The sequence below is a fragment of the Gymnoscopelus braueri genome, assembly GCF_963280865.1.
Source record: "Gymnoscopelus braueri genome assembly, chromosome: 6".
In the NCBI taxonomy this organism is placed as follows: Eukaryota; Metazoa; Chordata; class Actinopteri; order Myctophiformes; family Myctophidae; genus Gymnoscopelus; species Gymnoscopelus braueri.
In genome coordinates, this window is record NC_137607.1 from 41,468,971 (window position 1) to 41,485,483 (window position 16,513).

At 43.5% G+C, this 16,513-nt stretch overlaps 1 protein-coding gene across 2 annotated transcripts in view; it reads right to left on the reverse strand.

The window, feature by feature from the left end:
• Nucleotides 1-16,513, reverse strand: part of LOC308087699 (arf-GAP with coiled-coil, ANK repeat and PH domain-containing protein 2-like) — a 94,846-nt gene that overhangs the window by 21,658 nt on the left and 56,675 nt on the right. For both annotated transcript variants that reach the window (XM_080431772.1, XM_080431771.1), the window contains exons 9-10: nucleotides 12,900-12,974; nucleotides 2,248-2,360 (exon numbers count right to left, since the gene is read on the reverse strand). In XM_080431772.1, the coding sequence (XP_080287898.1) occupies nucleotides 2,248-2,360; nucleotides 12,900-12,974 (188 nt within the window). The remainder of the gene's footprint in view (nucleotides 1-2,247; nucleotides 2,361-12,899; nucleotides 12,975-16,513) is intronic.

Below are 16,513 nucleotides of genomic sequence, written 5' to 3' on the forward strand. Positions count from 1 at the left end.
TGTTTAACCCATTAAGACCGGGAAAGCCTATAAAACCGGGTAAGCATCTGTGTCATTTTAGACGTTGCTATGTATAAATTCTTTGAATAAAAAAAGTTTTTTTGAAAAGTTTTTTGAAAAAGGATCTAGAAGGCATTTATAAAATCGTCCTCAGGTCTAAATGGGTTAAACTCAAAGGTCATTACTTACATATTCATTACAACTATTCTCATGTTACTTTTAAAGCAATACAATAGATCAAATAAAGGCTGATTGTTTCAGTTTTACAGAACATTTATCTGTATGAAGGCCACAAGACAGACAGCATCATTGACATTCAGGAGGCGCCAGGTGAGAGAGCCCACCTCAGCACATGAAGGCCCGATCGATCACTTAAGAGTAGACATGCACACTCAGCACCACACACACACACACACACACACACACTCAGCAACACACACACACACACACACACACACACACACTAACTGGGATTTATTGAGTGGAGGCCTGCATGCCTGGGATTTTTTATATGGTGAATAAAACGATACTACTTAAAGGCTCAGGTGTTTTAATTGCCTCAATGTTTTTTATTTCAAACCATTTTATTTCTGTTTTGGGTTAAGCACTTTGTAACTTTGGATTGATTGTGCCGCAAAGATAAAATACATTATTATTATTTTGTGCATACTGTATACATGGACAAGCTGTGTCTACGTACAGACACGCAGGTACACACACACACACAAACACTTTCCTTGTCCATAATTAGCAAGCGATGCACACTAAACGGCATCATATCACCTCAACACCACCTGGCCACCAAATCAATAACTCCTCCGTTTTCCTCTGCAGCCTGATTCCCTAATTCTACAGTTCCCATGGGAGAGGTCAGTGGGTTGACCCACCAGCTGCTGCAATCACTAAAGGAATGGATTTGCATGTCAGAGCTGCGAACAGCCTCCACACCACAGTCTTGGGACAGCGGAGGTGCTGGCCACGGTGAAAACAGAACTGAACATTCAATGTGCAAATATACTGCAATGCAGTAATAGCACTTTACGTAACACACGATTCAACCAGTAATGTCTCTTAGCGCAGTGGTTCTCAGCGGCTTGTAGATCTGCTATTTTCACAATATTTATCTGTGGAACCGAGTCAAACTAAATGCCTCAACTCTTACATTCCAAGTGCTTGTCAGGGTGGGGGGTCCCAGTTCAAATATGATTATTTTGGTTTTATGACCATTTATTATGTATGTACAGCAGCAGATATTTAACAGACGCCACACTCTCCCCCTACCACTGTATGTAGCCTGCTGTGCCACAGCTAATTATGTGTAGTCTACTTAAGAAAGCAATAGAGGTAGTTAACCATCCACTGTGGGCTACTGGTCAACTCCCAGTCTGTCCAGGACGCGAACAGCCTTTTTGCATGTAGCTGGAGGAAGCCGAGGCTTCCCCTATTGGGCGGGCGCGCGGGCGGGGACTTCTTTCCTCTACATTAGAAGAGTTAGGACGTCACATTCTAATACAGCCGGAATACCCAATTTCAGCACCGGCCTCAGTGGCGCACCTCGCTAATCATTTAAATCTAAATCCACTACCACTGTGAGTCTGGGTTCGACTCCCGCTTGGGACAATACTTTTTCAAACAACCGCAGACTACTTTTTTTCGTCAATAAAGTATAGTTTTGGACCATGACGGAGGCGCGCCGACCATCGGCAGGTCGTCGCGGGCACTCGCGACCGGAGGCGCTCGGGCGCGACTCCTCGGCCTCAAGGTCTGCTAGTCGACTAAGCGCCGTCCGAGTTATGTACCGATAGGCACAGAATCGTAAATGATGTTGTGGGGACTGCGTTTGCCCCAACTGCCACTCAGTGCACTAACATAGCTCACGTCGCCAGGCTCTCTCCCCACCCGCGACCCGCCCCCCCCCGCCCTCTTGCCTTCAACTACATGCAAAAAGGCTGTTCGCGTCCAGGACCTCGACAAGCCAGTGCATTTCCCCTCTTCTTTGGAGTCTGGTTGTGAATCTTTCAAGAGTGTCAAGACAGGTTTTTATTTCCTTGCCTTGAACCTTTATATGGAAAGTACAAATTCAATTACACAATTGTTCCTTACTTAGATTTTTGCTGTTTTAAAATGTGATGCTTTGTTTGGTCCTGTTAATGTGAGCCTTTCAGTAATATTCTCACACACACACACACACACACACACACACACACACACACACACACAAACACACACACACACACACACACACACCTGTTCCATGTCTTGAAGGCGTTGCTGGCCCTTTTAAACAGGTAGCCTTCCATGGCAATGCCGTTGTCTGCATCCACATTGTACTCCAGTTTGGTGTCGTCATTCGAGAAGTCCTGAGACGGAGACAGAGAGAGAACAAATGAAGGTGAGAAAGACAAAGAGAGAGGAGAAAGAAAGGGAAAGTGACAGTAATAAAAGACAAGAGTGAAAGGCAAAGAGATAGAGGAGGGAAAAGGACATTGATAGAATGAGGTCTCGTGAACATAGGCTTGACTGCAGCCAGGTTCTTCAAAGCCACAGAGGAGAGCTATCAGTCTCTCAGGTCAGCCCACAGAGCCTCTCTCTATACAGCCTCTCACTGACTTAAAATGAGGCTCATACAGCAGATAATCAATCAATTAATCCTTTAATGTTTGATGGTGATTTATTTCAATAGTAATGGGCTGTACTTTGAGGTACAGTAATAGGTGTATGTATGCATGTTCGAGAGTGTGTGTGTGTGTGTGTGTGTGTGTGTGTGTGTGTGTGTGTGTGTGTGTGTGTGTGTGTGTGTGTGTGTGTGTGTGTGTGTTGATGCCATGGTAACTGGGTAAATGGATACACACACAGTAACACATTCACACAATATCAAGGTTAAGGTGTCAATTTGGACTCCTATCTGCTACAGTACATCCTTGGCAGGGCTGTCTGTTTTCTCCTCTCTTTTTACGGCGTGGCTCCTTTTTACAGTGTGTGTGTGTGTCTGTTTCACAAAAATGTAAATTTTACACCCGAAATCAACAGAGAGGAAAATAACTCAAATGTTTATTAGTCATCATGACACCACAGCGATAGAAGTGACAATATGGCATCAACATGGCGTCCGAGATCCACGTGGGAAACCACACCTCATTAGACCCCGTTTCGTTCCAACTCTCTCCTCACCCTCACTTCCTGTGTCACCTCTCTTATCTTTCACTGACAACCGCCTCTCCTTCCCTTTCTCCCTCCTCGGCGATGGTGACTGCAGGGAGGTGTCCTGTCCTGACACACCAGGGCTGCAACCCAAGCTGCTGTGTTGTCCTGGGATGGACCCCACACTCTCCAAACGCCACCCTCTGACTTAGGGACCAGCGTTGCCAGATTTTGCGAAAGAAATAACTGAGCAACCAGGTCTATGAAAACAAGCCCAAAAGAAGCGACTAGGCTACGGCTATTTTCCCCCAAAAATTAAAGAAGAAAATCTTGAAAAGATAATTTTGGAATATTTTAGAAACATTTAAACAGCACAAATCTTGTATGGGGGGCGGGGGGGTCCCTGGCACAACATATTTTTAGATGGGGGGAGGTCATATTAATCTGGGGGTCCTTGCCATGAAAATGTTTAAGAACCACTGGTTTAACAACATTAGGAAACAAGCCCAAATAAGCAACTACACTTTAGAAACAAGACCAAAGAAACCGTAACCCACAAATACCAATATTTACAAGCGACTTTACAGAAAAACAAGCCCAAAGTTACTTATAATAAGCAGACATGGCAACACTGCTAGGGACACTGGATACTGTAGTGTGTGTGTGTGCATGTGTTTTGTTTGTGTGTGTGTGTGTGTGTGTTTTTGTATGTGTGTGAGTGTATGGTGTCTGTATCGTCATGCACACGAGTGCCTGCGCGTTGGTTGGGGGTCACTTTACACCCCTCTTAACGCCGTCCCTACCAACCAATCAGAGCTGGGTGTCTACGTTTGTTACGGTAATGAGCTGGGTGTTATCTTCCTTCCTGTCTGGAAACATCCGCAGCGCTGCTCCCCTTCCTGACAGACCTGTTCACATGACCTGCTGTCTGTCCCTCATTACCACACCACGCTCTCTGCTAACAGAGACCAGCTGACGGTCCAAGTGCAAAAAATAGAAATTAAATAGAGCCTAATGTTCTTGGCTTGTGTTCATTTGATCTCTACAGCACGGGTCTTCAACAGGGGGTCCACGATCCCTAGGGGGTCCTCAGAGATACTGCAGGGGGGGCCGCCAAACATTTGTGTGATAGGGACTAACCCTATTTAGCATCCCTGTTCTGGGGGGAAATTTAGCCGAAAATAGCAGATCTACAAGCCTGTACCGAGCCAATGGTCACGTTTACAAAGCATTGAGGGTTTAAGTGGTTAAATGTGTGAAAATAATAACATGTTTTGCTATTGTTATTTTAGCTAACTCGTTGATAAGTGGCCATGGTATAAACAGGATAATCAACTCTTTATGGTATGGTTATCAAAAAAGAATGCCCTCTGCAGATAATTAGCATTTGCATCATGTTAATTTTCTAAACTCCCATGGCTCTCCTCAATGATTATCCCTTACTTATAATATAGTGATTCTGAAGGCATAGCTTATCATGCATAAACTGGTCATTTAAAAAGGGACATGCACTGGTCATTAATTGTGTCGCAAAATCTAAGATACACGATGGACAACACAGATAAATCCCCAAGGAGCACTTCTCTGTGCGTCGGTCCAAAAATCGAGGCAAAAAAGAAGGCCATATAGAAAACTTTGCATGCACGAGAGAGTATACATAAGTAAAAATAGAATATTCATAATGATCCATGCCAATTACATGCCGCTTCCATGCAAAAAGTAGGGGAAAAAAGGTTCTCAATATTAGCATGCACAAAAAAGTCATTCCAAAAATAGATTAGGCAGAAAAAATACGAAAAAAGTAATGTTCCTTGTATATTGTTCAACACAATTTAATCTTTGTTCGATATCTTATTTTTTTATCCCTCTCTTTGACCGTGTTCTTCAGTGTTTTGATTTCATCCATCAAATCGACCAGTGTAGCTTGTTGCTTTACCACTTTGCTCAGTTCTTCAGTCACAAAGTTGAGAGAGTTCTTAATGGAATGAGTCAGTCCTAAGAAGGCCTCTAAACATCCTACCAATATACTGTAATGTGCAATAGGATGCTACCTTGTAAATCAGACGGAGCCATAGTTTCAAAGTGAGGTGACAATGAGCAGCATTTGCTGTTTATTTCATGTTAAAAATATAATGTGTGCAAATATGTGTAGAAAACTTCCAACAAAACCTCCAAATGATGTGTGTTTCAGCAAGGCCAAAGGTCACTAAATCCCCATTCAGAACTAGCCTGGATGTTGCCACACTGACATACTGTACAGGTCAGCCAGTCGCTCACTCAGCAGATAGCTCAGGTTAGTGTGTATGTGTATGTGTGTGTGTGTGTGTGTGTGTGTGTGTGTGTGTGTGTGTGTGTGTGTGTGTGTGTGTGTGAGAGACAGAGAGAGAGACAGAGAGAGAGAGAGAGAGAGAGAGAGAGAGAGAGAGCGAGAGAGAGAGAGAGAGAGAGAGAGAGAGAAAGAGCAGTGTGATGGCTGTATGCTTCATCATCACTTCCCCGATTCTGTACTTAACATCTAGTGAATGCAGTGTGAATGTATGTGCGCGCTATGTGCACACAAATGCACATCTTCATCTCTAGGCCCAACCAGATCCGTCAGTGTAACATGAGCCAAAGGAAAACCATCCAACACTGTAGGCTCTGTGACTCACTGACACACACACTTTGACAGATGAAACAGCAAAAGTTATTCTGGGCGTCCTGGGTACTGTGTGTGTGTGTGTGTGTGTGTGTGTGTGTGTGTGTGTGTGTGTGTGTGTGTGTGTGTGTGTGTCTGTGTGTGTCTGTGTGTGTCTGTGTGTGTCTGTGTCTGTGTGTGTGTGTGTGTGTGTGTGTGTGTGTGTGAGAGAGAAAGGTCTCCGGATGACTGGATGGAAAGAGACCACATAACCTGCCCCCTTAATTACCAACTGACCAGCTGACTAGCTATATTAATCAGCTCAGTAGCAACATGCTGCCTGACGCAATGAAACAGGACTTCATTCATAGTTCACCTTAGAACAAGGAACACATGCCATACGTCTAGTCGCTAGATACTACACCTGACATACTGTATGTAGTACACGCGTGTTGTCAACACACACACACACACACACACACACACACACCACACACAGACACAGACACACACAGACACACACACACACACACACACACACACACACACACAGACACAGACACAGACACACACACACACACACACACACACACACACACACACACACACACACACACACACACACACCACACACACACACACACACACACACACACACACACACACACACACACACACGACTGACCAGAACAAGCAACACATACTTTACGGTAGAAAACCCGATCTGTGATTATCCAACCGTTCAAAAAGCGATAATCAATTGAGGGACAGAAAACCACGACTCCAAACAGACAGCTTAGTGCCGTCCGACACAGTGCACTGCAGCGCAACAACCACTGAAGCATCACACCATTAGGGATGGGACGATAATCGTTATTATCGTTTATCGTGATAAAGAAAACGCTCACAATAATCGTACCGCAGATCTGCAAGCTCACAATGTTGCAACGCGTTGTGAGCTCGTAAATTGGCAATTTTTGGCAAACGTTCCCCCTAGAATAGGGATGCTGGGGGTTCAAGCGGTTAACAAAAGTGGCATTTTAAGTTTTAAGCATATTTTGATCATGGCGATAATAATAATGGATAATAATTTTTGTAATGTAATGTAATTTTCATATCGTCCCATCCCTACTCCAAACAGACAGCTTAGTGCCGCCCGACACAGTGCACTGCAGCCAGCGCACACAGCGCAACAACCACTGAAGCATCACACCATGCTTCAACATTAACACTTCAGAATGAGAGAAAAAACACACGATGACCGGTAGAATAAAATTCACACACACAGTGAAACCCCTCAGTGTTCATTTAACACTTTGTGGACCCCTGGGGGGTCGATCTGGGTCAAATTGTACACTCTCACAGTTAAACTAACCCTGAGGATTTCACTGGGTAAACAAACAGTAGAGTCAGTTTGCGGATGCAGGGAAAAAACTAAAGGGGGGGAGCCGAACTCAAAGGACAAAATGATAACAGTTCATCTACATACAGTTGACCTCCAAGCACAAAAGCCCCGTCCGTCTGGGAAGTCAAACTCTGTCACCTCCTAAAAGGTCACACACACACACACACACACACACACACACACACACACACACAGCGAGAGAACAACACACAGTCTGAGAGGAAGGAAAGATGTACTGTACTGGATGCTATCAAGAGAACAAGGGAAACTGTTTCACGCAGAATTCATTTTGAACACAGAATAAAGATACACAGTCTACTGTATGACACACACACACACACACACACGGTGCACAGCTCCTACATACCCATGCAGAAACATAAATACAAACAGCCAACACACCCACACGTACATAAGCACACAGTCTGCTGTGCAGTTTGCACACACACAGCACAGACATTTCTTCCCTCACAACACATGCACAAGCGAACGCACACGCAGACACAAAACCTGCCCCTGGGCCACTTACCAGGTACCATACATAGTGGAAGCGACTGAAAATCCTCATCCTCATCGTGCGTGCGTACGTGCGTTAGCCGTGATCGCTAGCTACCTCCACCTGTCGCGGACTGTAGCAGCATCTCACTGACAGCCTCTATCACAGTGAGATACCCGGCTCTCCTAAGCATCCTTCACCTCCTTCTCTGTCTGTGCATGTAAGTGTGTGTGTGTGTGTGTGTGTGCTTGTCATTAACTCCCGTCACACGTGCCGCCTCAATCGGCCCCTCCTCTCTCCGATGAGGTACCAGATATAAATGAAGGTCACCAGTGTGTGTGTTCCTGTGTGTGTGTTCTTTGTATCTTGTGATGGCACTGGATCCAGTAGGACAGTGTGTGTGTGTGTGTGTGTGTGTGTGTGTGTGTGTGTGTGTGTGTGTATTGTTGTATTGTATATTTGATATATATATATATAATGCATTGGAGGGAGGACTGTGTCTGTGTGTGTGAGCGCACTTTGCAGGCTGCTGCTATGAAGTTTAAGTAACCAAGCGAGCCGAGCAGAGGAGCGTGGGCATCAAACATTTATACCAGCTCTGTTTAAGAAGCACACACTCAACCCCTCTCTCTTGAAATAGGGCACTGTTCAGCTTTAACCACACTGACACAATGTGACACATGCCGTTTCCCACTATAAACTTTATATATCATAATGACAGGATTTATGTAAAGCTGCTGAATCATTCTGGGCTTATCCTGCAGAAAAGCCCTTTTACAGTGACAAAATGTCCCTTGAGCCACTCTGACACCACGAAGACCTCTGGTTGTTACTCCGCCTGCTGAATAATTCACACATGCAGATACGAGAGGGCATACTAAACACAACCTTAGGACGCCTTTAACCTGGCGTTGAGGATGGAAGGTTTTATCAATGTAACAAAGGAGGAGGGGCATCCGGGCGGCCGATGACCGCAGAAGCCCGGGTTCGATTTCCAGGCAGCGGTGCCTCCAGCTCGGCCAGGGGAACACCAACTAATACAATTGGCTGTGTTCGCAGGGATTGTGTCCTTGTCGCTGCAATAGCAACTAAATAACGCTAATCATTGTGGTATCAAAAATGTGATCCGCACAACAGAATCTGGCATGTTTAAAGCGGCCTACAATCCATTCTTTGTTGTCCTGACTACTACAGACTTGTAGTCGACTGAAGTCGGGAGATCAGTGGGACGAAAGGTGTGATAACGTTGCTGAATGAAGCTCTCTAAACAGACACTCGAGATTTGACTGTGGAGCTTGTCAACAATATGTCACGTGTCCTGATGAAGCGTCCTTCCTGCTCACTCAGCATACAAACCCCAGAATGTAAACTATGTACTATATTTAGCATGTTTACATGTTGTACTCACATTGTGTTGTTACACTTTGGTTAAGACATATTTAATTTATTGTGCACTAACTATCAATGCTTTCTGTTTGCAAGTAAATCCAGATTAAACCGTTATCGATCCGTTTTGAACAGAGACGGTATCACTTCCTGCATCCACGGTGAGCATGCTATACCAGCAATCTAAATGTAAAACATACAGTCTCATATCCATGGAACCACAAGCTCATATGGCAGTTTGAATGGCATGAATGAACTCAGTCGCACAACATGTACTGTATGAATATCAACATGCATGACGTCTCACTAACACACATACACACACATCATCTTCAGTCTGAATGTGGTAACATGCAGGGTGTGAGACACTGGTGTGTGTATGTGTGTACTGAGTCACTGACGTACAGGAGTCCAGCCATGTCCGTCTGTCTCCCAACACATTAAACATGTACACATGACTGAGACACACACGGGACAGAAGGAGGGAATGGAAAAGAAGAAGATGTAAAGCTTACCTGCAGAGCAGCCTGGAAAGAAAAGAGGAAGAAGAGAAAGAGGAAAAGAAGGAGAGTCTTGGTTAGGACCGCTGGTATACAAACAGCAAACAGCATGAAAGAGACAGAGAGATAGGGAGAGAGAGAGGAGGGGTAAGAGCGAGAGAAAGAGAGAGAGGATATAAAAATAGCATCAATGAAGACGGAGGGGTTGGAGTGGAGGGGGGTGAAGGACAGGAGGAAGTTGGCAGTGCTATTGGCACTGTGGGGAGAGAGAAAGAGACAGAGAGAGAGAGAGAGAGCAGAGAATGAGAGGGGGAGAGAGAAGAGAAAACTGAGAGACAGAGAGGGAAAGAGAACAGACAGAGGGGGGAGGGAGAGAGGGAACACAATGAGAAAGCACAGAGAGGGAAAGATGAGCAGGGTGAGAGGGGAAAATGGAAAAAGATTGAGAGATCTCAGAAAAGCAACTGCTGGGGAACAAGCTGCTGCTGCTCCGCACGCACGCACGCACATAGTGCATCCAGAGAGGCAAATGTTGTCATATTGACAACATTCATACCTTTCCTTATAGAGACAGTAGAGGTGACAGGAGGTCAGATGACCACACAGCATCTCAACTCTTTTAATAGACACAGTGTGTCAATATAGATATGTCAGGGACACCAACACCACCCATACCAGCTCCACCCATAGCAGAGACATATAACACCATGCGACTGTGAAGTCCCCTGGATAAAAATGTACGTCAAACAGTATATGGTGGCTGCCAGCTTCAGCTGTCATAATAATAATAACAACAATAATACATTTTATTTATAGCGCACGCTACATTTTTGCAAATCTCAGAGTGCTACAGGGTTTAAAAACATGGCATAAAACAGCAAAGGCAACCAAACAATTACATGGGACCCTACTATACTAGGCTAAAGGGTCAAATAAAAAACTGGGTAAAATCAGGCCAGAGACAAAAAGGCCCAAGAATAATTAAGAAAACAACAAAAGGTAGGTTTTTTGTCCATTTTTAAAAGCATCAGTGGACTGTGGTGTTCTCAGGTGTTAGGGGAGGACATTCCACAGACATAGGGCTGTAGAGCAGAAGGCCCGGTCGCCCATGGTGCAGACAATTATGTTCTATTCTGTCCAATTCTATTCTGTTACAGTATGTCCATTCCCATTATATTTCAATCTGTTCCGCTCTGTCCTATTCTTTTTTATCCTATTGATTGATTGATTGAATACTTTATTTAGATCCTATCTTATCCCATCCTATTCTATCTTATTTGATTCTGTTATGTCCTATTCATTCCGCTATTTCCATTCTATTCTATCCTATCCTATCCATGCACTTCCTGGAAATTTGAAAGACTCTGGTCCAGCTGGCAACCAATACCGTGGTGTTTGGATTCGGGGATTCGGGAGTCAAGGGGCCCCCAGAGTTAAGGGGCCCAATGAAACTCATCCGTTTTGTGGAGTTTCCGTCAAACAGCTGAGCTTCCGTCAGCGCTCAATAATGCATGCTGCATTGTGGGTTGAGATCACACCCTTAGAGATCTCCTTACAGCTGAGAGGTGAGCACTACTGTGACTGGACCTGTCAGGATAAATTGATCAACGAAAATCAATACTCTCTTATCAATTAACTTCCCCCCAAGGGTGCTCATTACTCAAACCTGAGTTATCGTCCCGGACGAGGAAGAAATGACACTTGAAGTTTTCAAATCAGCCTCATGGTGGCGCTATAACAGGCTGATTTGTGTTTTTACCTATAACTGCACGATCTGTGTAAAACTTTGTATGCACACTCCCTGGCCAAGGAAAAACCTTTGCCCTGCATTTTTCACATCTGCTTTGTATAGCGCCACCAGGAGGCTGACTTAACTCAATCACTGCCAATGACGTCTTTTGGCGGCTGTAAAACGAAAGCCCTAACTGCCAATGACGTCTTTTGACGTCTCAAAAATAAAATAAAAATTGCACTCGGAACCAGGAGATAACGTGATCCAAAGATTTACTGCTCCATTCACTTCCTGGTTAAAGTATTTGGGAAATATTCTGTATCTCGGCTCCTGTGTTTTACTATGTATTTTTGGCGTATGACAAGCGAACGGGAGGTCGCGGTGACATTTTTTTGGGGGCTATTTAGTGAATAGCCCCATATTCTATCCTGATTGGCTAAGATTGACATCTAAAGTTTGCAGGAGTGGCCTGTTTTGAACAAAATGCCGCAAATCATGAACGCAGCGTCCGATTGTGTTGGAATGTTGAGGAACAAATGCCACCCTTTTACCATTGCCCTATTATGGTGCCACCAGGAGGCAGTTTTTTTTTCATTACTTCTACAAATTTTGTCCAAACATCACACAAATTGGTACACATTATGTCAATAGTCAAGTGATCAAGACGGATCCGTCCGATTTTTCATATTCCATCCTGATTGCCGAATTCCGAACATTGCTGGCCCACAATAACCTAAATGACCTGGCGGAGACCTGTGCTCCGATGAGCACGTTTTAAATATTTTTTTCTTGCATTGTGTGTCAAATATAAAGTGCTTTACAAATAAAATATATCATTATCATTATTAATTCACACTTTAAAACAAATCTAAAACAGATGGATCTGCCTATCAAGCTTGTGTTATTGTCTTGCACAGAGACAGTTGGATGTGGGAGAGACAGGGGTGTGCAGACTAAGTGGAGTGCTGGCTGTGGGGTAGAGGGTTAAGTCCTGCTAAATCTCTGTAGAGTGGCACAGCTCTACTTTTATTGGGAACAGGCCTGTGTGCAATATGAAGAGGCTTTGTGACCGAGGGCAAGGGATCTACCGGACACAGAGCTGTATCCTGGATTACCGTGACATCTGCAGGCCATGTTCAGCAAGTGTTTTCGTTCAGCGTGTGCGTCTATGAATAAGCAGCAGCTGCTAGCGGCCGTAGCTTAAAGGGTAGAGACTAGAGAGGCCGTCTGGTAATCAGGAGGTCACCGGTTTGCCTCCCGGCAAAAGTGTCCCTGAGCAAAACACTTCACCCCCTAACGCTCATCATAATCATCGGAGCAGCCATCAGCTGCAAGCTGAAAACTGAATTGCCAAAGCAAATAAGGTAATAAAATCAAACCAAATGAAATCAAATGTGAGTGAGAGAGAGAGAGACTGTCTGTCAGTCTGCAGAGATGAAGAGTATCTGTGTGTTCATGCGGTAGGCAGAGAAAACCTTAAACTGGAATCAAAGTCATGAGATGTTGGAGAGACAACACTGAGTGGTGTGTGTGTGTGTGTGTGTGTGTGTGTGTGTGTGTGTGTGTGTGTGTGTGTGTGTGTGTGTGTGTGTGTGTGTGTGTGTGTGTGTGTGTGTGTGTACCTTTTGCTGTATGGTGGAGTGTTTCTGTTCCATGTCTCTCTTCTCCTTGGCAGCGTCCACCACCAGCTGGTCCAACTGCAACACAAACACAAACAGCACTGTTTCAGCCAGACAACAAACAACCTGCTCTGGGATGGTTACTCTCTGCATGATCACACACACAGTGATTAGGGTTGGGATCCTTTAGGATTTTGACGATTCCGGTTCCTTAACGGATCCGATTCCTTAACGGTTCCCTTTAATGATTCCTATAGGGGGCTCCAAATGGACCCCAACAGGTCTGTAACTCTGAGAGTGTACAAATGGAACCGAATGGACCATTCGGTTCCATTTGTACACTCTCAGGGTTATGGTGGTCCTTGAAATGTAAAAGTTTGAGAACCACCGGTATTGTAATCGCATAGCAAACGTGAAGTCCACATACCAGCTCTGACAGTGTGATCAATACCGGTTACAGAAACAGCTCCAAATGTGACGGAACCGATTCCGGTCCCAAAATTTTGGATCCTGTTCCTCCGGTTCAGGATCCCAACCCTAACGGTGATGCACACTGGGTTAACAGATTTCTTGGGTGTCTTTCAACACACACACACTTCCACGTTCTGTCCTCATCCCTTATGTTTGCACTTTTAGTTAAGAGTACTCATGACATTATTACAAATGACACATCGTTACATAACTTGTCATTCACTGACGCTGAAGAAAGCCTGAGATGAAGAAAGGAGATGAGGAGAGACGAGTGTAACAGTTACAAAACCCATCTAGAGGATGCTGACCAAACCTACAGTATACCATGTGTCACAGGTATCTGAATACGACAGGATGACTATCGTTATCCCTTAGTCCTGTACTTTGTCCTATACTTTGTCCTATCATTTAATGGTTCAGGAAAATAAATAAATAATAATATAGTGCTTTCCGCTATCTGGTCATGAAGTGATATACTGACATGGAGCATGGATGTGACAGTTACAGCATGTCGGCTGCCAGGAAATAAAGACTCAATTCTCATTAACAGTGTAACTATTAGCTTAGAAAAAGGTGTGTGTCTGTGTGTGTGTTATGCACACACACAGCAACATACTTGAAAATATTGAAAGCGTTCGCGGTCCACCCATCTGACCACTTCATACGGCAGCCATGTTAAGCGGTCAGATGGGTGGGCCACGTGCATCTTCAGCGCATGTTTATTTTAACCCATTAAAACCAGGAAAGCATGTGTCATTTTCGATTTTTGCGTTGGCAATTTTTTAAATAAACTGTGATAGGAATTGTTGCAAAAATAAATGGTTTTCCCATTTTTTCTGGCCACCCTAGTGTTTCCCAATCTGGACACAGATATGTGTTTGCCAGATGAACAGGGATGAGCCTTGCACTTCCAAATAGATTGCGCTACAAAAGCCTGATCATGTGTGAAATTGGATTGGGAGATGATGGATTCTCCTCTCTGCCACCACTGAGTAACACTCCCCCGTCTGCACAAGAACACAAAGGTTCCTCTGAGCTCATCCTAAATTGATGGAGTCGAATGAAGTGAGCAGAGGTCATTAACCCATTAAGAACGGGAAAGCCTAAACGTTGTTATACCTTTCAATCCGGGAGAGCATCTGTATAGTTGTATTTGTCACTATATATCGTCACTGTCGGGCAGAAACCTTGTATCTCCAAGTTTCAAATTTGTATGTTTTTTTTTTGTAAATTAAAGCCTACTTCATCACACAGGGGTGTCGCACAAAAGTAGTGAAAATAGCAGATCTACAAGCACACAACAACGCCTTGCGATGCAGGGCGTTGTGCACTTGTAGATCAGGCTATTTTCACTATTTCAAATCGCTTTTAAGATAATAATAAAACAGGAACGATTTTGGACATACAAGGTTTCTACCCGACAACAATGATATATAGAAACATGATTAAAACATTATAATAATTTGAATTTTATTAAATACTAACCTAGTTTTTCCAAAAACCTAGGTTAGGATTTAGATGGTATTTTTTAGAATCAGCCTCAGGTCTTAATGGTTTAAGAGTGTGTGTGTGTGTGTGTGTGTGTGTGTGTGTGTGTGTGTGTGTGTGTGTGTGTGTGTGTGTGTGTGTGTGTGTGTGTGTGTGTGTGTGTGTGTGTGTGTGTGTGTGTGTGTGTGTGTGTGTGTGTGTGTGTGTGTGTGTGTTATTTGTGGGTGTTTGCCTTACTGCAGTGAAATTGTAGTCTGTGACTCTGATGTTTTTGCTGGTACAAAATGACCTAAATCAGCATTTTTCTTATAAAGGCTCCAATGCAGAGGGATCTCTATCTAGTTAAAGGTCACTGAAAGTGGGAGGTAATGAGGAGGAACACATTTACATGTAGGTACGTATGTGTGTTAAGCCCTATTACATTTTCTGTTCTATTCGAAAATATCAGATCTATCACCGCAAGCTTGTGTAGATATATTTTTGAAAAATCTTCTCTTACGGGCACAACATCTTTTCAATGAGGGTCCATGGACAAATACAATCAATTTGGGGGTTCTTGACATGACAATGTTTTAGAACCACTATTGTAGAGTACTTCCTCCCGAACCTTCACTATTTATCAGACATGGCTATGTCAGTGACTACTGGGGTGTAATGTTTTATTTATTTGCCAGGTACAGATATTACCTGGCAAATCTGGCAAAACACCTTATAATAACTATGTTTCGAAAGGTGCTTTATAATAAAGTTCACATATTTACAATGTAAAGGAATTAGACAGATATCCTGCAGGCAGCATGGATCAGCACATAATTCAGCTAACCACAAAATAAAACTTGACCTTCTAGGTTTAGCTACAGTACCATTTGATGCTAAGGCAACAAGAAAACAAACGAACATCCAGGACTAATGTACAAGGCCACACCAATACAGGCTAAATCAAAGGGATCTAAACAATGAAGGTTATATTCACAGAGAACACACTCTTTATTATTATATATTTTTTCAAAAGATTAACAAAAGTTTAAACAAAAAAATGTTGCAACTTTTCATCAATTCAAAACGTTTTTCAAAAGTAATTCATAAGTAAGAATTCCATACATAAATAAAAAAAAACGGTTAAGAAGTAGTGAAAATAGCAGATCCGCAAGTGAGCTTGTAGATCTGCTATTATAACTTGTTTGTGTGCCGGGCAAACATCTAATTTCTCTTTTGGGTCTTGAGCTAAAAAGTTTGGGAACCACTGCTCTAAGAAATACTACACACACTTACATTTTTAAAATAAAGTTAATTCACCAAACGTCCTCAGCACCCCCCAGAAACCATTTGGACAGCAGCATCAGAGCAGAAGACAAAATTCATTGGACATGGTCTACACCCTCTACACCCCCAACAAGACATAAGTAACACTAGACTAGCTTAGTGCTCCTTGACAGTTTCACACTGGGAGCCCACATTTTGCACTGAACCATCAAGTCTGAAACCAAGTGGTTGAGAAACACTGCTTTACTACAGGGCAGTGATGGAAGAAGTACTCACATTTTGTACTTAAGTAAAAGTATCAATACCCTGTGGTAGAAATAGTCTGTTACAAGTACAAGTTCGGTTTTCAAAGTTTACTTGAGGTTTACTTGAGTAAAAGTACAAAAGTATTGGCA